The following is a 21,979-nucleotide window of genomic DNA, read 5'->3' on the forward strand; positions in this document are numbered from 1 at the left end:
AATTTAAAAAGTGATGGTGGGAAGTTGGTTCCTTCAGACCTGGAATGTTCTATCAATGTAGCCTTGCAATAAAGTAGATTTAGCTCCTCTAGTCATGTTTCCGGTCTGGTTTACTGGGGAGGGCCAATAATGGATTTTGAAAGACATTTCCCTTATTTTCAATGCTCCAGATGCTGCCTCTTACTGATCTTATAGAAGAGGCAGGAAACTTTCCAATGTGATTATATTCCAATTCCCAAACATGTTAGCCATCATTTATTTATTTATTTATGAGACTTATATACCGCTTTAAGTGCAAGCACTCTCTAAGCGGTGTACACCAGTAAGCAATGTATATATATATATTACATTGCCCCCAACAATCTGGGTCCTCATTTTACCTACCCCGGAAGGAGGGAAGGCTGAGTCAACCTTGAGCCGGTGAGATTTGAACCGCTGACCTGCTGAACACAGTCAGCTAAAGTGGCCTGCAGTACTGCACCCTAACTGCTGCGCCACCTCGGCTCTTATCATAATTACAGATGGACATTTGTGGCTCTTATTTTGGCTGTGTCGTGTGGGGGAATTCAATTATGCTTGGAAGAGTTAGCAGTAAAAGGAAACCAAATGGCCAAAGAACACAGTGGCTGGACATCATCAAAACTGACAACAGCCAGAGCATAGAACAACTCAAAAAATAGTGCAAGATCTGAAGATAACGAGACTGAAGAGACCAGGTCCATAGAATTGCCGAGGGTCAGAGATGACTGAATGGATATCATCATCATCATCATCATCATCATCATCTGTGGCTCAACAACCATTTGGAGGGTAAAGAGATCTCCTTACAATTTCTGCAAGTTCATTCATTGAACTTATTTACCTTTTAATTCCTTTTCTTAAAGTCTATTTCTTTGTTAAAAAAAATAAAAAAACCTACAGAATACCAGGATTTTTTTTATTATTATTATTGAGAAATATGGCTTGGTTCAACTCTAGAAAGTGGTTTTGTTTTCGAATGGAATGTCATCACTTGATCATAGCCAGCAGATAGTCTTTGAAGAAAAGATTTCAGAGGTTCACACTGTCAGGAAAACACTAAACTTCATAAGAGCAAGCTATGTTGTCAGGCTGTCAACAGTCAAAGCTTGGACAGATTTGTTATAAAGGACAGTATTATATTTCATTTTGAGCAGTCATCTTTATGTGTTCAAATGATGAACTGCACACATGGAAAACAGACCCAACCTCTAATGTAAATAGGTTTATTTATATGTAGACAGCATGATATGTACACATGGGAACCACTGTGCTCCTGAAATACTAAGCCATAATTTCATATATCAGTCAAGAGCAGTTTGACTATACAGCTGTTCCAGTATAGCAGGTGTGCTGAGGACCAAGTGTGTTATCTATAGATATCTTCTTGGTATCCTTCAGTCTTGAAAATGTACAGTTTGAAAAACAATATTCAATTCTAACTTCCCAATTTATTCGCCTTGTAGAAATAGGAACTTATCCCATGGTGCCATGCAGTCCTGATGCTCCTGTCTCCAAAGTCCTGTGCCAAGAAGCCAAATATTTCCTTCTTGGAGGCACCAAATTTAAACGAAAGGGGGAAGGGAACCCTCAAAAGACATTTTTGACACACTTCCACTGATTGAACTCAGTGCTTTTCTTCAGTTTGGAGAGACCAAGTTTGGGGAACAATGAGAACAATAAGAACCACATTAATCATAAAAGTATAAATAACACACACAAACAAGCTTGTGGATGTTCTTCTCTTTCCCCAGGTCCAAATGCTGTCTGAGCAGCTGAATTGCAGTGCTTCCTCATGCAGGAGCTAATAGCAGCTTCTGTGTATTTTGCAAAACAAACAAAAACAAGATATAAACTAAAAAAACAACCCACATGTATCACCAACGGGCCCTGGGCAAGTGTCTCTATTGACTAGCTCGGTCTGTAGCTAGGAAAAAACTGTGCTGCTTCTGAGCTTGTTCCATTAAATTCTTTTTCTTCTTCTTCTTATCCTTTTTCTTCGGTGTCCTCTTTCCTAAATAAAAAAAAAGCAAATTATATCATTTTAGTCAATGTATATCATCTGCATAACAATGCATCATGCAAATGACATAAATCACTGTGATTACACACTCTCATTTACAAGACACTTGTGAATAATAGATATGCCCTCCCCGATTAATATATAGAGCAAGATACAGCTAAAAGATTGGCAATAATTTTATTTTTAATCACTGGCTAATCCCAGGCTAATTTTTTGGGTTTTCCAACTGAACTGGTAGAGCTATCTACATCAAATTTATTCAGAAAGACTTTCACAGTTTTTATTATTATATTACCTGTGCCTATAGCCACTTGCAAAGCAACTAACTCACAATCTTTTGTGATGTACAGAGATTCACTGGTCCAGAGAAGAGTTATTCTGTTCTTATAGTTGTTATTTAGCAGGTACTCAACAGCTGAATCCCACCCCACCCCCAAAAAAATACATTCTAAAATTTGTCCTCGGTAGCTGGACAATATTTTAAAATATTCTATGTCAACTAATTGCTGGATTCCATCCTCTAAGAATATGTTACTTACTTAAGTTCATTTTTGTTGTTGTTGTTGCCTCGAAACTATGTGTGCTTGTGCCCACCATGCTGGCCACTGATTTTACCTTTGTTCCTTTCAAAAAAGCACTGTGTGATATAGTAAGGTTTAGTGTTCACCTGTCTCAACTATTTGAGAATTCAGGTTTTATAGTTTCAATTATGACTAGAAGCCTGGCAACCAAATGTGTTGAATGTTGACTATATTAACATCTATGTCAATAGTTTTACTTACAGTCCATATACTGTATATTTATTTTGTATTGTTTTGGTTGTTTGTTTAATGTTTTTATGATATATGCCCCATAGTGTCATTGGTTGAAATGGATAGCTATATAAATTAAATGTACAAAAAAACTATCAAAGCCCTTGAGAGTCAGACAGGCATAGTCAGAAAAGAGTTAGAGTACACAGAATTTTACACCATTCCATGTGATATTTCACAGGACTCAATACAAGTTAAATCTATAAACTACCTAACCTAAAGCAAGATCAAATAAATAAATAAAACAATTAAAGTTTATATTAAAATGCATCCGATGAATAGCCACACTGCCATTGTTTTTTAAAGAAAAAATGTATTATGTGTTGAACAAATTTTAAAATGAGGTGCTCTAACCAAAAAAAAAAAAAAAATCAGTTCTCTGGTCCATGGAAAAAACTTTATTCACGGAACCAGTTCCTGGTGCCCAAAAGGTTGGGGACATCTGGTCTAGAAAACCAACTGATTTAATGTTGCTTGTATCTTAAATTCCAGAATTTTGTGCATGGGAAAAAGAAATCTTCTGTCGAATAGCCAATGCAATGATAAATTCTCACTGGGGAACTCTCTTTTTATATTGCAGCCTCTTAACTTAATAAAGCAGGAAGTTCAAACTGAGGTGCATTTGCAGTTAGAAGCATTATAATGTCATTTTCACGTCATCTGTCTGAAAATTAAATCAAACTGCCCAGTAATGTTTTTGAGAATATATAATATCTCTACTTTACTCTAAGAGCATTGAAATGCAATAGAATCACTGATCATTCTTAGCAACAAACTGAAAACATCATTTAAAAGACTGGTTATATAAATGCAGATCAGAAACGGTGGTCCACAGGAGAACCTGACACTATCCTACAACATACTTACTGTAGCTATATTATTCAATAATTCAATCAGTCCTCCTTATTAGTGGTTCTGGCAACACACAACCTTGATAGGTGAATCACAATGTGGGAAAATACATACTGTAGACCCCACCCATTCTCTCCAGAAATCCCTGGTACAACAGCAAATTATGGATAAAGCTTTGCTACACTTCTATTTATTTTCCCATTGGCCAGGAAAGCAACTAGAATAGTTTACTGTTGTAGGCAGTTTGGGAGATGAGCTATTTTAGATGCTTGCCCTTCCCTTCTCTTCCCTTCCTCTCTTCCTTCCTTCCTTCCTTGATTTATAACTGCACTGTAGTTTGGCAACTACAGTTTCATAGAATATACTTTTTAGCCACCGGAGGGCACTATGTATTCACATTTATTTTATTCTGAAATTCAGGAAGATAATCTGCCAATGTATGCAAGGAATCAATTTAATAGCATTTATCCAATTTTAAATAGAAATTGTTTGGATTTCTGCATCATTTGGGCAGTTCCTGTGCAAATTGTTTTCCTGCTATATTAAAAACAGCTCGGCCAAATTTTACTGAGTTTCAGAACATTTTGCGTTAGCAAAAGAAATGAAAAAGCACTTTTAAATCTCCTATAGAAAATAAGATGATTTGAATATCTTGATTGTCCCCCACAGTACTGTTATCAGACCATTTATCTTTTTTATGCTCTCATGTCTTTCCCGTTTTCTTTCTCCCTTCAACAAAAATCACAGATGGCAAAAACACAGAATATTTTTTATCCAGTTTTCAATCATGTTCACCTATCAGTTACCAATCAATTCTTTCCTTCCCTCTTATTCCACCACTATTAAATATGTTCAAGATTATGACAAAAAACTCTGAGAGCCAAAGGGATGCCTACTAAAATATGCTAAACTTCAAAGGTAGTAATCTTATTTGTTCAGAAACCATGCTGATTCTTCAAGGCCTAGAAAACATCAACAGTGCTAGTAGGAAGAGCAAATGAGAGCATACCTCGCTTCCTACTAGCACTGATGATGTTACTAGTTTGGTAATGAAGCATCTGCACGAAAATAACCAAGCTCAGAGAGCACCAAGGACTCTGCAGTTCAACCCTAAACTACAAATATCCTCTTCTACCAAGCTGATTCTTCTCCAGGACTATTTGCTCTTCTCAAGTTCATTATAATAACTTTTTCCACCCATTTTTCCAGAACAGCTGCTTAATCAACTAGCCTTTCATTTCCTTGATATGCCTGGAATCTTTGGCTGATCAGCCATTTTTAGCAGGAAGTTACACAGTGTACATTTGTTAATAGATTAACAATTTTCACATTTGAGAATTGCTGGATGCATGTATCCTGGAAGACAAGACTTTTAGAACAGGGTTCTATCTTTCTTCTATTCCCTTCTTTGTGAGCCATCAGTGTTCTGCCATTTGGGTCTCATGTATATTTAGAAGAGAAAGAGGGAGTATTTACAGGACTAAATAAGAGGGATTTCTTTTGCAAATATTGGGTTTTCTCAGGATGTAAAGCAATTATATATAATGATGTTAGAAATAAATCATTTCTGAATCAACCAATCATGAGTGGCACAATGAAAGGCAGAGTCATTTCTAATCTCAATAAATCCAGTAGCTGACCTAAGGATATATTTTTCTCCTGTTGGATTTATTCATGATTATGATTATTATTACAAGCTCAAGTAGGAATAAAAACCATACGCAAAATTCCTAAAAGGCAAACTTGTCTTCCTTTGATGGCTTGACTCTATCCCGGCTGCAAAACTGAAGACCGGTTAGGTGGACTGCTCTCATTCTATCAAGCAGTGTACCAAGTAGTTTCATTGCTAGTTCTACCTGTTTAATATGTATTATTTCAGAAATATTTTCATCTGTGTACTGATGCTCATCAATAACTTGATTTAGTTAAGAGGTAATCAGCCTATATTTCTTTGCGTCATCAGTTCTCCAGCAGTCTTCCATTTCCATGGCTTCCCATGTTTCCATGAAAACATCAGGAAGAACTCTTTCCACCAAGAATTTTCAGTAGCTGTTGCTGCTTAAAGAAGCAGTGCCTTTGCGAGTGTGTGTTGGAAAACACAGCTGTCACATGGATACATTCAAATAAACTGTTCAGCCACCTTGTCTTTCCATATCTTTGATGAACAATTTTGAAATGCCATATATGTCTATTTCCAATCAAGAACCTCAAATACACAGACAGAATAGAATGTATGGGCAGAAAACAAGGACATGTTTAATTTACTGTAGTAATCAATACATTATGTGCTTCTAAATGGCTGGGGCATTGTTACTGGAATGGGTGTTTGCTAGGGCATTTTCAGAGCAGTATATATTGGCCCTTAATTAAAAACTGCGGTTGAAAAATCAATACTCTGATGAATATGTGTCTTATTCTTTTTAAGAGTGAATGCATAATAATAAACTATTATAATAACTATTATAATTATAAGCCATTAAAAGACCAGCATAAATGTAAGCACTCCCAGAGTGTTGCATGATAAAATTAGAAAGTACAATCTAATTCAGAGTCATTTAGATGAGATGTTTAGCATATAAATTTAATAAATTAATTAAGATCATAATGAAGCATAAACATTCAAATTTTACAATCACATAATAAGGTCTTAGAATGGTAAGACACCCAAACTGGCAGTGATTTGCTAAAATATCTTGCCAAACAAAAGAAATCTTATCCTATTAACTCTAACCCAATAATTGTCTAAGTTAAGAGATACGGAAGAGAAACCTTTGCTCCTTGAAGTAAACTTAGTCTAAAGGGAACATTTTTGGAGTAAGATACATCTTAATGAATTTAAGCTAGGTTTTGCCCTAACACTGGATTAGTCCAGATGTGCTGGAGTTCAAATATTGATAGCCACAAAATGATGGCAACAATAACATATTCAGAAAACACTAATTTAGAGAAGGCTGGCTGATGGTATAAGTGGTAAAAGCTGTGCAGAAGAAAAAATTATTAGAGATCTTAAAGTAATCTTCAGAGATATCATATTTTCAAAGGACACTCAATGATTTCTATGTTCAACATTCCCACACTTACTAATTGCCTAACTTTAAAACATTGCTTTTAGTTCCTATGTGTTAAATTGATATTCCCACCAAACAGTAGATCATACATAGTTCCTTAAGTGCAATTATACTACAAAGTCATACAGAACTTCAGTGAAGGTCAATAAAATCAAGGATGGAGATGAAAGAGCTGCCACACCATGAAAGGGTTTATTAGTCCATTTTGGATCATTACCTCTAGAAAACTACTGTGGGGAATAAGTGGGTTGTTCAAACACAAGACAATGACCACCAATGCTTTGTGATTATCATGCAGACTTTCAGGGACTTCTTTGAAACCAAAGTAACTACTACTTAACAGCTGTGAAAATGTTCCTTCTTTGCAGTAGACCACTAAATTAAAAATAAGTCAAAAAGCAGATAGTCCAGGTTCTTAGTCAAACCATCAGAAATGTTAAATGTTCAAAGCCGTGTGCCAGTTTAGACATTGCAAATGCACATTTGCTTCTTTTATCAGACAGTTGTGGATTTTTCTCAACAAGGCTAAGAAAAACTCCAATAATTGTGGCGCCTATAAAATTTAATTTCCACAATGTGAATCAGATTACGCTCCATTAAGGATCTCATCTATAAAACATCAGAATGTTGGGAAGGTGCTTGTTTGTAGCCAGTTTTTCATTTGCAGACAGCTATATGTAGGAAACTTGGATGCTTTTCTTAAACTTTTTCCACAAATTAAAAAAATAATAATTCTACACCTATAGAAAACAACATTTAAACTTTCCTGTAATGGGAAATGTTCCATATTAGGGGTTGCAGTGAATCTCCTGCTGATATGTTGCTGACATAATTTAAATATATTTTAAGACAGAGACAGGCAGAGTTCCAATTTTGGAGTCTATTGTTTTTAATGGATCCCAAAGTATACTGAGGATGTAATGAGAGGTATCTACTGGCACATTGCCACCTCCTTCTTTAAAACCTGCTGGCATTTCCTATGTAAAGAAATATATCTGTTTACAGCTAAACATGATGACGTGGCATATATTATTGATTTCTTTCCTCTAGCAGCTCATAAGCAATTCGTAGTTCCTATTTTGTCCTTACCAACAATAATTCTGTGAGATAGATTAGACCAATGCTTCTCAGCAACTTTATGATATGTGGACTTCAACTCCCTGAATTCCCCAGCCAGCATTTATAAGAAATCCACATATCTTAAAGTTGCCAAGGATGAGAAACACTGGATTAGACTGCCTCTCTTGTGGTACTTTTTGGTACTGTAAAAGTAGACTATGACAAGCACTAAAATAATCAGAGATACTTCGCTTTTTAGGAAAATTGAAACCAATTCATCATTACTGACAGGTGTTGCAGGAACTAGAAATATATGTGAATAAAAAAAATTAGAGGATTGGCCTCCAGAGCCCATAGATTTTTTTTTTCAGTTTGACTCTTCTGGATGTGCTGGAACTTCTCTTCACAAAAGTGAAGCAGTTTGGGAATTATTATCAGAACATATTGGAAGGGCGCTGAATTTTAGAACACTGGTGATAAAGAAATAGCAATATACCCAGATATAGGGGAACAAAGGTTTTGTCACAAGAACCTGAGGGCATAGAGGAAGCCCTGTAGAATTAACATCTATTATTCTGGAACGTATATGTAGCCCTAACTAGAGAGCAGGTATCAGTGTGTTGGAGTGTCTGGCAGTTATTGGGTTAAATGCTACGTATGTTGATGGGTCAGTGGGCGGAGTCTCAAAGGTCATTGGGAGACTTCCTGGACACAAGCCACATGGGAATATCTTTGTCTGTAAGAAGCATGGGCCATGGAAGGTCACACAATGAGCCTGAGTCGTTATAAAGATGGTATGGAAGAGCATCATTCTCTTACCTAAAGAGACGGTCTAAAGAAATGGACAAAGATGTATTTTCCAGGAGTATCAACCACAGCGTGAATGCAAGTAATCTTTCTAATAAATACGTTTTTGTTTATTATAAGATCTTTTCTTTTGAGTTATCTATCTCCTGGATTTAAAAGAAGGCGCTTTTATTTTGAGTCAGAATATCTACATTCTTGGGGTAAAGTAGGAGAGGACCAAGTAAAGTAGGAAAGGATCCAGCTCAAGCACAAACTTCATTGAATGATTGTGAATCACAGTCTAATCTATTCCACAGAGTTATTGTCTGTAAGGACAAAGCAAGAAATGGAAATCTAGAGCCCCTGAAGTAATGATAGGAAATTAATGCAAGAAGTCACTAATATATGCCACATCACTATGTTTAGTCATAAACTGAGAACTTCAGCCATATGTTTAAGGAACCAAAATAAAAAGCACAACTTTTTTTTTTAATTTAAAAGAAGAAAATATCTATATTCCAAATTTTGAATTGACCCAGAGGAATAATACTTAACATGTATTACTTTAGCAGTGATGTCTGTCTATCAGTTTGGGCTTGCATGTATAAGAGAAGTGTTTCTCTCATTATGAATCTATATGGTTGTTAAATCCACAGGAGAGGCCTTTTAAAGATACCCACAATGTTAGGAAGCTGAAATTTGTGCACACAGACATAAGGCTTCTCCTGCATTGCTTCCAGGCTATGAAATTCATCGTCTGTAACGGTATGTAGGAATTATTATTAATAGCATATGGTGTCGTTACAGTAGTTTGGCTTGCCATGGTACCAGTCCTGTTATTGGAAACGCTTGCACGCTTCCCAAAGTGCACCAGAGAAGGGCAAGCTGGCTTCCTACCAGAGAGAAGACAAAGAGCAATTCTTACAGCGTCATCCAAGGCCCTCTCCATCCACGGAGCTGCTTCGCAAGTAGGCGCTGCAACAGGGAAAGTTCAGAACCATCAGGAATTTGATTACCTGCACAGAGTACTAGCTCATCTCCCCACCAAAGTGGTACTTATCTATCTACTCACATAGAACATGCTTTCAAAGTATTAGGTGGGCAGAAGCTGAGGCAAGTGACAGGAGCTCATCCTCCACACAAAACTAGGATCCAAACCGCCAGAGCTGAGGCTATCTCCTGAGTCATTAAGCAGTGAGCCACAGTGCCTATATTGTATGTAGGAATGATCTTGAGGGACAAGAAAAATGGGACACTGATTGGATTAACGGCAGCTGAATCTGCAGAAGGAATGAGGACATAGTAAACATCTCTTTAGTTTCTTGGACTGTACAGGTAAGGGGAAATAGATGTACTTTCAGACTTGCAAGATTGTGTTAATTTAACCTTAAAATAAAGTTAAAAGTAGAACTTAGGGTGTACTTCTTATCTGGACTACCTCACAAGGCTTATATCAGTCTTGCAAGACTGAAATTCCCTTAAGAGCTATGCTTCATTTCAATTCTTTCCATGTTTGAGAAACCTGTAAAGATGCACCTCTTCTGCCAGACTTCAAATAGATAATTTTAATATTATTTTTTTTCATATTGCTTAGTATTTTTCAAATCTTATGTCAAAGACTTCAGTCAAAACTTAAATCAAAGTTTTTTATATCTGGAAAATGTGGCCTGAGACACTGGACAATGATGCCAAAATAAGTCAATACAAATTTAGAAAAATGGTTATGCTCAATTTAGGACTGTGTGTTTATCTGCTATATATTTATAAATTATATTATAATTTATAATATAAATTATAAATATATAAGTTATAAATGAACAAATTCTATATATATGTTTTATTTTTAACATTTTGTTAGCCACTTTGAGTACTCACTGAAATAAAAAGGAAGGAATAAATGGAATAAATATGGATGGAAACATGAGAAAGCAGAATGTTGGTTTAAATTATTGACTGAAAACCCAACTAACAAGCAAAACAATCCTCCCAAACCACTTAAGGTAATCTAAATCAGTTTCCCTATGGATACATAAGAAACTGTTCATTTCTAATTTATAAATATATACCAAATAAACACACAGTTAAGTTCGTATGCTTCCTAATCACTAGGTATGAATTTCCTCAGCAACTTACAAAATGAACAGGAAAAAGAAAATTATTTGTACACCATGAATCTATTTGTATTATTATTTAATTTTAAAAATCTACCATTAATCCATATGTCCTGGTTCTAGACATTTACTACAACACGAAACATTCATCATAGCTTCTAAGTTATGTATTAAATAAATCTTGCTTATTGTTTCATATTTATAATATACAGAATATGCATCAGAAAAGAATGGCAGAGAACCTGGTCACACATTTTATTATATATGCCTTGTTGCTGTGCAACCTGAATTCATTTCAATTTTTATGAACTCCCCTAAACAGCTCAGGATGTCCAACTTAAAAAAAAAAGTAAGGTAGTAATAGTTGATTTTCTATAGAGCAATCCTTGCAGATTTGAAGACTCAACACTACGGGGTGAGAATAGAGTGAAAGACTATGAGCTAAAATAACTATGTTATGAATTATATAGGGCAATCTCTTTCTCCTTTCATTACCAACACTTCAATCAATGGAGGTGATTGAAATAAATATATTCAATAGCTTTCAAAATTATATTTGCAAGTAGCAACAGTAATAGTTATCTGTGGTTGAGATGCTTGTTACATTTGAGAAAAGTCTAGAAATTTTAATTATTTTTTGCAAAATAGTCTTCATTTCTATGGACCAGGTTTCTCCACATCTTCCATGCTGCATTGCTTCTTTGAGTTTTCCTATTCTCTGGTTGATGGTGTCCAATCATTGTGTTCTTTGGCAGCCTGATTTCCTTAAACCTCTTTGTATGAGGGGATTTATATCCTGCATTCTCTGGAGAAAAATGACAACTAGGGAATTCCAAGGCTTTCTGGCTGAATAAAGCTTTAAAATGTTTTTTTAAAAAAATATAAGCAACAATGAAACTATTCTACAAACAACATTAAATTGATTTATCTACAAGCTACATAGTAATCTGGGAATTACATAACAACAAAACCCTAGCTTTTCTCTTGTGGCATCTAATTCCCCCCTCCCCCGCAAAGCAATTTATCTCTTTTGTTCTGAACTTCCATTTGGCAAATACAGTTTGTTACCACTTTTACAAAGTGGATCTATTCCCTCACTGTTTACTGCTAAGGAAGTTGCATAGAAACATAGACTGTTGATCCCTGTGACATTTTTTTGCCACAGAGCTCTGTGTATGACCCCCCCCCCCCCAATACTGTTTAAAAGCAAAAGAAAATAAGATGCGAGCAGACAGCTGTTCCACAACTAGAGCCAAAAGTGTAGAGTGGATCCGATCCTTGGAGATGCTGCCTGCAAGAATGGCTCCAGCTGTAACAAAGTAAATTAATCATTTCAGCACCCATATGTGACAGCCAAGAAAAACTATTTTGTACATGAAATATGAAGGTTTGAATTCTCCCGTGGGGAGTCCAAAATTTAATATAACAGCTCACTATATCAGCCATTCAAAAATACAATTCAGCAGAAAAGTCAAGCATTGTTTAGAACAGAGGCCACATCAGAGATGTCCAACCTCAGCAACTTTAAAAGCTATGGACTTCAACTCCCAGAATTCCCCAGCCAGCCATGCTTCTGAGTTCTCAGAATTGAAGTCCACAGGTCTTAAAATTGCCAAGAGTGGACACCTCTGAGCTACACATTTTTTTGTTTTTGTTGCTGCAATTGAGTCTCCATTGAGTGATACCCTGAAGCTCAGTGGTCATGAATGGATTCTGAAGAAGGCCAAGTCAGGATTTTTTTTTCCTCCCCTCATTGGGGGGCAATTGTTTTCTGTTTTCTTTTTTGGAAGTTTACTTTAAAGTTACAAGTCTATTATAAGGCTTAAATGGGACTTTTATTTTCTTTCCCACATCAATGTAGTCAAAAACAAAACTATTCATTCTTTTGGTTTGCCACAGTCACAAGAGGATTTGGGGGCTCTGTAAAACGGGGATGCTCAATGGAGCCTGTGGGTTTCCTACCACTGACACAGATTGTAGGTCTGCACGGATCATTTACTTTGTTAGTTATCTTGGTGGAGGTGTCTTCAGGACATAGAAGTGCATGCCTAGACAACCTCAAAGAAGCCATAAATTAGTTGGGCCAAGATTTGAATGGCTCTATCTGTTTCATAGTTTCATGGAATGGATCTAGTGAAGATTATTTAATTATTGTACAGACTTGTAAAACTTGTAGGCATTAACCCTAAATGTAAGAAAGTCATCATGGCTGGTAGCCATGGAAAAATTTATGGAATTACCTCTGTTAAAGGACATCTAAATTGGTGGCCATCATTCCACTATAGACTAGTTATTCCAAAATTTGGTCTTCTGGAACAGTTTCAATAGGTGTACCTGGGCAGAGTCTGTTTTTACCACAATATTTACAATACACAATATATTTATATATTATTATAAGAATCTTTCCTAGACTTTGAAGTTTCAACCATTCAGCATCCAAACTTTTTTATTATTAAAAAGGGATTTTTTATACTTGTCCAAAATACAGATATGCTTAATAAAATGTACAGAGGAAACCTTTTTTTATCAACTTTTGAGCTACTGCATTTTTATTATAAAATCAGCTCTTTCACAAAATCCTCTGTACTGACAATTGTTCTTGTACACTGTTTCAGGCTCTCAAAAATGTGTGTGTGGGTATACTTATTTCTTTTAAAGAAATGCTCTTCTTATGTAAATTATTCAATAGTGTTTTAAAAAGAACAAAGATCTTTTACCTGATCAATTGACCCAAAATAGCAATGATAGAAGGCACCACAGACACCAATCATGCTAAAGTTTTAAAACAGGTGATTGTAGTATAGAAAGAGTTAGTCCTTTGGTTAGATTAGAAGTAGGCAGTGCCTATGAACACCTCTGTAAGACCACTCGGTATCTTTTTTTTTTTTTGATAAAGGAAAAATGAAATGAGAAGTTAAAATATTCCAAACCAATAACAACCACTAGTATTGTTTTTATTCACAGGAAGCTAAGGGGTTGCATTTATACTCCATGGATGCTGTTGAAAAGTAAAAAAACTGCAGAATCTTGAAAACTGATTAGATACAACTGCATCTTTTATTAGAGAATGTATTAAGATGTTAATTATTTGAACGGCAACTCAACGCTTTACTTGGAGGTACACCTCACTGTGCAGAAAAATGGCAACAGTGATCTGGACTGATAAATATCTAAGAACTTGAAGACATCTAGAGGAACATTGTCAATTTGCTTTCCATTTGAGTTGCAAGAATCCAGATGACTACTAGAGCACAGAATTTCTTTGTTTGCAGGTTTTATAAATGCTTATTTCAGGGAACACTAGAATTAGAAATAGGCACAAGCAGGCACTCAAGGCTGGACTTCTCTGATAAGTAGGTTGATTGTAAAATCAAATGAAGCTGTTATGGAAGAATTCCAGTGATTGCTATGTATCAAATGCAAGCTCTATTTACGGTACAGTGAAATCAAGGCTAAAATTCTTGCACTTTTTTTTCTTACCTTTTGGCCTACAAAGGGCCTGAAGTTTCTCATTTTTCTGTTGGAAAGCGCCTTTTCAGGAACAGGTTAAACAGTTTGCTTTTGAGCTTGGTATACCTAAAGCTCTGTGCTTCTACCATGGCAGTCAGTTTATGACTAGGTAAGTCTTATAAGCATGCCCATAGCATGCTCCCTGCAATAACTAGACATTAGTTCCACTGAATTTCACAGTGTTTTATAAGGCAACTCATGGAAAGTAAAAGAAGTATTTCAAAACATAGCAAATGAAGTATCAAGGAAGTATTTGATTCTTAAAATATGCATTAGTTCTTCATTTAAGGAACCAAGGAAAAAGAAATTCAATCAACTGACATCTTAATGTATTCTCTAGTAAAAGAGGGCCAGAGTTTAACTCACTCAGTTTTCAATATTATGCATCTTAACTATTTCCCCACCACCACATATGAAACCTGATTAATGTGACTCCGTGTAAGTCTTGCTTGAATGGATATGCATTGTTAAAAAAGATAGTTTTGTTTATGATTGTATCTTCATACATTTTTTTAAAATATGCATCCTTACAGGTTGTCTATATGAAAGCAATTTCTTTATTCCATTGAAGCCTGTCACATTTTGGGTGTCTTGTCTGTACCATGACTTACTTACTTACTTACTTACTTATTTAGAGGGCACCTATGTCCTAGGTGATTTATACAGGTAGTCCTCAATTTACAACAGTTCACTTAGTGACTGTTCAAAGTTACAATGGCACTGAAAAAAAGTGACTTATGATCATTTTAGGCACATGACTGTTGCTTCATCCCTATGATCATGTGATCAAAATTGGCAACTTGCTCATGTTTATGACAGTTGCAGTGTCCTGATATCAAGCGATCATCTTTTGCGATCTTCTAACAAGCAAAGTCAATGAGGAAGACAGATTCACTTAAGAACTGTACTACTAATTTAACAGCTTCAATGTTTCACTTAACAACAGTGGCAAGATAAGTTATAAAATGGATAAATGGATAAAATTCATTTAAATGTCTCACATAGCCACAGAAATTGTGGGCTCAACTTGTGGTCATGCATCAGGGACTACCTGTATTTTAAGAAGAAACTATAAAATAGAAAAAATAGATCATGTATGTAAAGAAAGTAGAGAGAAACATATACATCAAACAAAAAAAAAGAGCTAGAAGAGCTCACAAACACTCTACCCCAAAGCCTAAGAGAATAGGTTTTTGGAAAATTGAAATGGGGGAGCCACATGAATTTCTGGGGATATGCTATTCCAGTGGGCAGCTACTGTAACAGAAATGATTGAGAGAACTCACTTGCTAGACAGAAAGTACTGAAGATAGATAGTTCCTTAGATAATGATGCCCTATAAGCAGGTGACTTCATCTGCTTTGGCATTTCTCCACTCCACATTAAGACAAGGAATGAGAAACAGCAAAACAGTTGTACCAACATTGCAGTATAGTGGTACCTTGGTACTTGACTGCCTCAAAACTCATCGAATGTGGTACTTGACACATTTTGACGCAAAAATTTTGTCTCAGAACTTGGCATTTGCTTAGTACTCGATGTGCTGTGATAGGAAGAGGGGGGCAGCTCTGGAGAATGGACAGGAAGTCAGCCATGCTGGGAAGGTTACTCCAAAAGGAGGAGGACGGGAAAGTTACTGACATAGGAAAAGGGACAGACAGAAAGTTATTCCCAATTGAAACAAAGCCTGATGTGCTAAGTCACAAGGTTTGTTTGGGACTCATCCTTTTTGGGTTCTCATTATACCTCCTGGAACCAATTAACAACACGAGGTACCACTGTATTATAAATTATGAAGAATCAGAAATCAAAAATGGTAACAGCTACAATAGGTATCTTTCAATGTAAAAGGATCAAATCTGGATTGTTTGTTTATAAAAACCAAAAGGATTCTCATGCTATAACATATATAGGTACTGGTTTTTGAAGTCAAAAGCCCGCACCATCAATATTATGCATTGCACAATGTATGATTTGGTCTTTGAAAGCAGATATGAAGTAACTCTTTATCAGTTTTACTATAACAGAAATCTAGATTATATATCATGGAAATTTACTTTTATAACCTTCTGAGCCCAGAAAATCCAAATATAGAATAGCTGGGAGTAATGAGAACTGGCTCTCACATTTGAAAAATCAGTTCCAAAAATTTCCATGATGGAGCCATTATGAAATACATTACCATGAATTTTCCTTAGGTGGGATAGCTTCCAACTACACAATTGCTGAGGCTACAGTGTAAATCTATCCTTAAAACAAAAGGGAGCCCAGGAAAGGAGGTTTTTGCCAATTAAAAATAAAAAGGCAGCTGCATTTAGTCTGGCCTATGTTATTTTTTTAAATTATCCTGCATCTGTATTATGAGCCGAATTTGACTGTGGATCCAATAACCACCTACAAGCAACCTATTGATCCAAAAATTCTTTATTGCTAGATATATTTTGCAAAAGTATTGGCAAACATGGTTTCAAAGAAGGCATGTTCAAGTGTTTATTTTTGTAAAATGTCTAGGTTTCATTTAAAAAGGCTGTTAATGCTTTGGGAATGGAATGATATATACCTATTTTGTTTAATAACAAGAGAATCTCATGAATGCAAGAAAGATGACTTGGCAAATTATTGGATTTTTACCTTCTGAACTCCATGAATGGCACAGCAACTCCCTAGAGGACATTATTCTTTTTAAAACTCATGAAATCTATCAGCAGATAGGAAAAAATATTATTGAAACTTGAAAAACCGATGTCTATCAATGCAGTCAAGTCTGAGTTATACAACCAATGATCTTGTATTCGGGAGGAGACAATCTGTCAAGTCTTCCTATCTTATTACAGATTTGAAACAAACTGAGACATGTGGAAACCTGTAGCTCCAGAAAGGACACTATAGAAGACGATACCAGATTCTTTTGCTGTTGCTGTAAAGTTTCACAGCACAAAATCTACAAAACGCATTGGAATATTCCTACTAATTGCACTGAATCATTTCACTTAAATTTTAATTAAAGTTTCAATCAAATGCATTCAAAAGATAAAGCCAACTGCTGTTTTGTGTTTGTCACTAGCAGTCCTTATAATGTTCTTCTAAATGTGACTCTTGTTCCCATAAAAATTTTGTAGTCCTATTTCAGGTTGCACTGATTGTTTGCTTTTGCTAATATTATCACCAGGTTTTATGGAATTGTAATTTGCTGATTACCATATGAAACCTCACATGAAAGGAGGGCAGTACTTTTAAAGAAACACATTTCTTATTATTCATATGATGCTTTAACAGTCCAGATACAAGGAAGTGGTTGGATTACAAGGAATGATAGACATACAGCAAGACAGATAGTGAAGATGAGTGATTTTTGTCTTTCATAGTATAATGATTTTTGCCAAAGCCCACAGCTTTTTATGACTAAGCAAGTGCAAGAAAGCTACACTCTACAGACATTAATTTCACAATTGTCTTTTTTAAAGAAAATTGCAAACTCAAATTCATCATATTGAATGGCTACTAGTAGGAAATTCTTGTTATCAACTTTTAGGTATAATATGAAGAGCTTCTGGCTGGTAGAGCTCTCTCATAGGAAAATGACTGGTTGGATCCAATGAATTCAAACCATTTCTGCTTTCATTTGCAGTGTCCCGTGTCTGAAAACTAAACGTGTTCTTGTCATTGAGTTCATGTTCTCCAGACTTAGATAAGATAAGATAACCTTTATTGTCATTTTTATACTGTGGGCACAATGGCACACAGTTTCAAAAATGAAATTTAGTTGCCCACTCTCAAAGTGAAACACATACATGACACACACCTAAACATACTATGAACAACATATGTATAGACTCATATCCCTACATATACGTAGCAATAAATATTAAACATTGTCCATCTTGAATATATAACGGAAGGAGGAAGCTTGAGAGTTTGCAAGGTTAATGCTGTATGGAATGAAACTCTGGCTGAATCTGGATGTTCTGCTTCGGATACCACGAAGCGGACAACTTGCCATGACCAACTTGCCACAGCCATTTTGGCATGGGCAACTTGCCATAGCACAACTCAACATGGGATAATTCCATGCAAGTTAACTCAGTGTGATAAATGTTATCCATCATTGTTTCTTTGACATTATTTCCAAAAACTGGAAATAACATCAAAGAAACAATGGCGGATAACGTTTATTGCATTGAGTTATCCCATGTGGAATTGTTCCACAGTGAGTTGACTGTGGCTATTGTGAATAGTTCTAGATCCTTCCGCAAATATATCAGGGGTTTCTTCAGCATCAGAAATGGGGTGGAGGACAGCATACAGTACATAGCACAAATACTAACACTTTTAATTTAATGACAAAAGGAACAAGCATATTCATAGGAAAGCTTCTGAAGCAACCCTTCCTATTTGGGATAATCCTGCAGTTTCACTGGAACCTTACATGAAAAAAAAGTTTCCAAGCAGCAAAGTAATATCAATTTCCTTTGAAAGTCAGAATTTAAAAAACTAGGGTAGCTATGCAAAACTACAAATTTACTAGAAATGGACATCCAAAACAGTATCATACTGGTTCAGTGGTTTAAATGCAGAATATAATAATTATTTTTTCACATACTGTAATCTGAAAAAGATCATGACAGATTTAGATACTGGCTAAGAAATTTTGCCAAATTTCATAATTTAAAAAAAATTGTATTTGTCAGTAATTTCTTTTGCAGACATTTTAATGTTAAAAATTTCCCATCATGATGCCCAAAGTGTAGTGTACTACAAATATCAAAATTGATACCATAGTACAGAATTGAATTCTGTAACTCAAACAGAATCATTTCCAATTTTGAGAATTATATGCATAATTCCAAACTTATGTTCCAACACACACACCCCAACACACACACACATACATATTAAATTATTAGATCTGGATTGATCTTCCTTTAAACAATTTAATGTAATTAATCTAATTTTAAATCAATTTAGTTATGTAAAAATGTAACAAAATATGTTATCAATATTGCTTAAAGGAGGATCAATCTATATCTAATAATTGCAGGGGGGGGGTTCCAAAAAGACTCCTGCCACAAAGAATAATAAAGAGTCCAAATAAAAGGCTGAAGTTATACTGCATTTTTCTCATATTTTCTAGTTCTTATTTTTAAAGAGGAAAGCATGTTAGTAGACAAACAAAAACCATTTATAAAACTTGACTGTTTTATCTTCATCCAAACCAGGCAAAAGCTTTAAAAAGATATTGAACAATATATCATTTCATTTTCTGTTTTAACAGTTTGGAAGCCTTTAAATTACTCCCTTTTAAGCCATGCCATTTTCCTTATTGAACAATCATGAAATATTTGTCTCCCCAAGGGAAGATTTTTGGTGGCTAAATGGATGAATTCAAAAAAAGAGAAAATCTCTTAATTTGAAATTTGCTGAAACAATGGATTAAATTGCAAGGCTGGAATTCACATTTTTTTTTTCCCTAGGCTGTAATCATAAAAGAATTTACAAGGGCCTGGGTCCATCAACCCAGTGGGAGTCACTTCTGAATAAACATTGATGAAGCTGCTATGTCAGTAAAAGTACTTTGTGGCAGGCCTTTGCAAATCATATTCTAATTCTTCATAATGCTTTATGCTGGTATTTCTATAATGATTTTAAACAAAATATGGAGAAGTGGCCTCTTTTTTAATGGCTTCAGTGATTCTAGTAATTGTTTATGCTAGAAATATATATGGTTTTTAGAACAATAAATTAATTGTGAATCCCAATTCTAAACTCACTTTTAAGGACTATTCTTCCACTCTATTAAATGCAGTGGTGGGATTCAGCCAGTTCGTACCACTTCAGCAGAACCGGTAGCTAATTGCCCAGGCCCAGAACGGACTTCCGGAAGCGGCATCCGCACAGAGAACTGGTTATTCACATACCTGAATCCCACCACTGATTAAATGTCTTTGTTTTTGTTATTTTGCTATATTGTTCCTTCATCGGCAAACAGTTAAGAGTTTGTCAGATAGTGGTAGAGGGAGGGAGGGAGGGAGGGAGGGAGGGAAGGAAGGAAGGAAGGAAGGAAGGAAGGAAGGAAGGAAGGAAGGAAGGAAGGAAGGAAGGAAGGAAGGAAGGAAGGACGGGATTATCAACCTGAGCAATCTACTGCATGAAAGCCTTCATAAAAATTATGGATTATAATCTATCATTCTGGGCCAGAGAAGATTGATAGATATGTTTCTATTTCTTAACTTCTGGTCAAAATCACCTACCATACTGGGGTCTATGTATAAGAGAGAACTCCTAAGTTTTCAGCATCCTAACTACAACATCACATTCCCTCATATCCATACTTAGGTACATATGAATATATAACAAATCCTAATTTATCAGAAGATCTTGATTTGATTATTGGGCAGTAAAACAAAAAACATTTTTCATTATGATCTAAGAGTACAATGGAATAAGATGATATTGTTGAGGAAACCTTTTTTTCTCTTTGGGACAATCAGAGATCTATTTTTTTCCAAGAAAAAAAGAATTTTATTATATAGATAATATTGCATTATTAATAGATATTTAATTTCTGTAAGCTGAGTTCTGCAATTTTTTTAAAATTAATATATTATATGCTCTATTTTTTTTAATACAATCTCTATGTTCTTTAATTAATGTAGTGATATTGGAAACTATTAAATAATTAGCAACTATTTTTAAGAAGAGATTGGACAACCATCTGTCCGAAATGGTGTAGGGTTTCCTGCCTGAGCAGGGGGTTGGACCTCCAAGGTCCCTTCAAATTTTTTTTTATTATTATTATTATTATTATTATTATTATTATTAGAATAAGTAGAATAATATTCTGCAAAATCATTATATTTTTTACTGTCAATGGGACCTGCTAATTGCTAAGTTAGTAGTATAATTTTAATAAAAATTACCTCAGAACTTCATTACAGGAAAATTAACATTTCTTTTCTCACTTCCACTTTTGAGGATAAAAGTAAACAGTAAAAGATAACTTAGATTTGACAAAAAATTCTGACCACATCATTTATTTATTTCTTTTCTTCATTTCTTCCTTTTCCTCTTCCATCCATCTATCCATCCATCATCCTTCAGTTTATAGGATACAAAACTCCTAATAATTCTAGGCAACTTATAATATAAATCTTTTTTTGAAAACAAATTGAAATAGATTAAAGACGATCATACATGATTCAAAGACAATATAAAACCAAAAACAAAACAAAAGTTTGAAGTAAATAATAAAAAAAGAATGGAACATGTAGAGTTTTTTATTGACCTGATTGCTTACCACATGATATCAGGTTGTTGATACCTGTTCTAATGAGATTCAACTTCAGGCCCCATGCTTTTTTTTCTCAATGTTTTTTCCATTAGATCTTTTTATTACAAGTCTTTGTGAGCTTCAAACCCTATTTCAATCATCAATTATTATTATTTTGCTATTTAGGCCAGGAAAATTTCTTTGATACCTAATGTGCCTTGTATATCTTTCCTAGGAAGCTCTTACTACTTGGCAGAAAGCCTCTTCCCAAGCAGTACTGATCACAGATACCATCTTTCCTTCTTCAGTTCGTAACCAAAGTCTACCAGTTTGATCTGTATAACAGCACTATTGACATGAAAGCCACCTAAAACGTTAGCCTCATCTCTCACATCTTCCACACTCAATTTGACTCTGCAAATTTCCTATTTTTTCTCTAATTTTGGGTTGCCATACACTTGCTCAGGAGGGGG

The 21,979-nt window shown here is 35.1% G+C and overlaps 1 protein-coding gene across 2 annotated transcripts in view; it reads right to left on the bottom strand.

The window, feature by feature from the left end:
* Positions 1-1,248: 1,248 nt before the first annotated feature.
* The window catches only part of RSPO2 (R-spondin 2), a 109,034-nt gene continuing 88,303 nt past the window's right edge, over positions 1,249-21,979 (bottom strand). For both annotated transcript variants that reach the window (XM_039355613.1, XM_039355612.1), the window contains exon 6: positions 1,249-2,032. In XM_039355613.1, the coding sequence (XP_039211547.1) occupies positions 1,923-2,032 (110 nt within the window). In that variant the 3' untranslated portion in view covers positions 1,249-1,922. The remainder of the gene's footprint in view (positions 2,033-21,979) is intronic.

This window comes from Crotalus tigris, unplaced genomic scaffold (assembly GCF_016545835.1).
Source record: "Crotalus tigris isolate CLP2741 ecotype Arizona unplaced genomic scaffold, ASM1654583v1 scf7180000018700.580195, whole genome shotgun sequence".
NCBI classification, from domain to species: domain Eukaryota; kingdom Metazoa; phylum Chordata; class Lepidosauria; order Squamata; family Viperidae; genus Crotalus; species Crotalus tigris.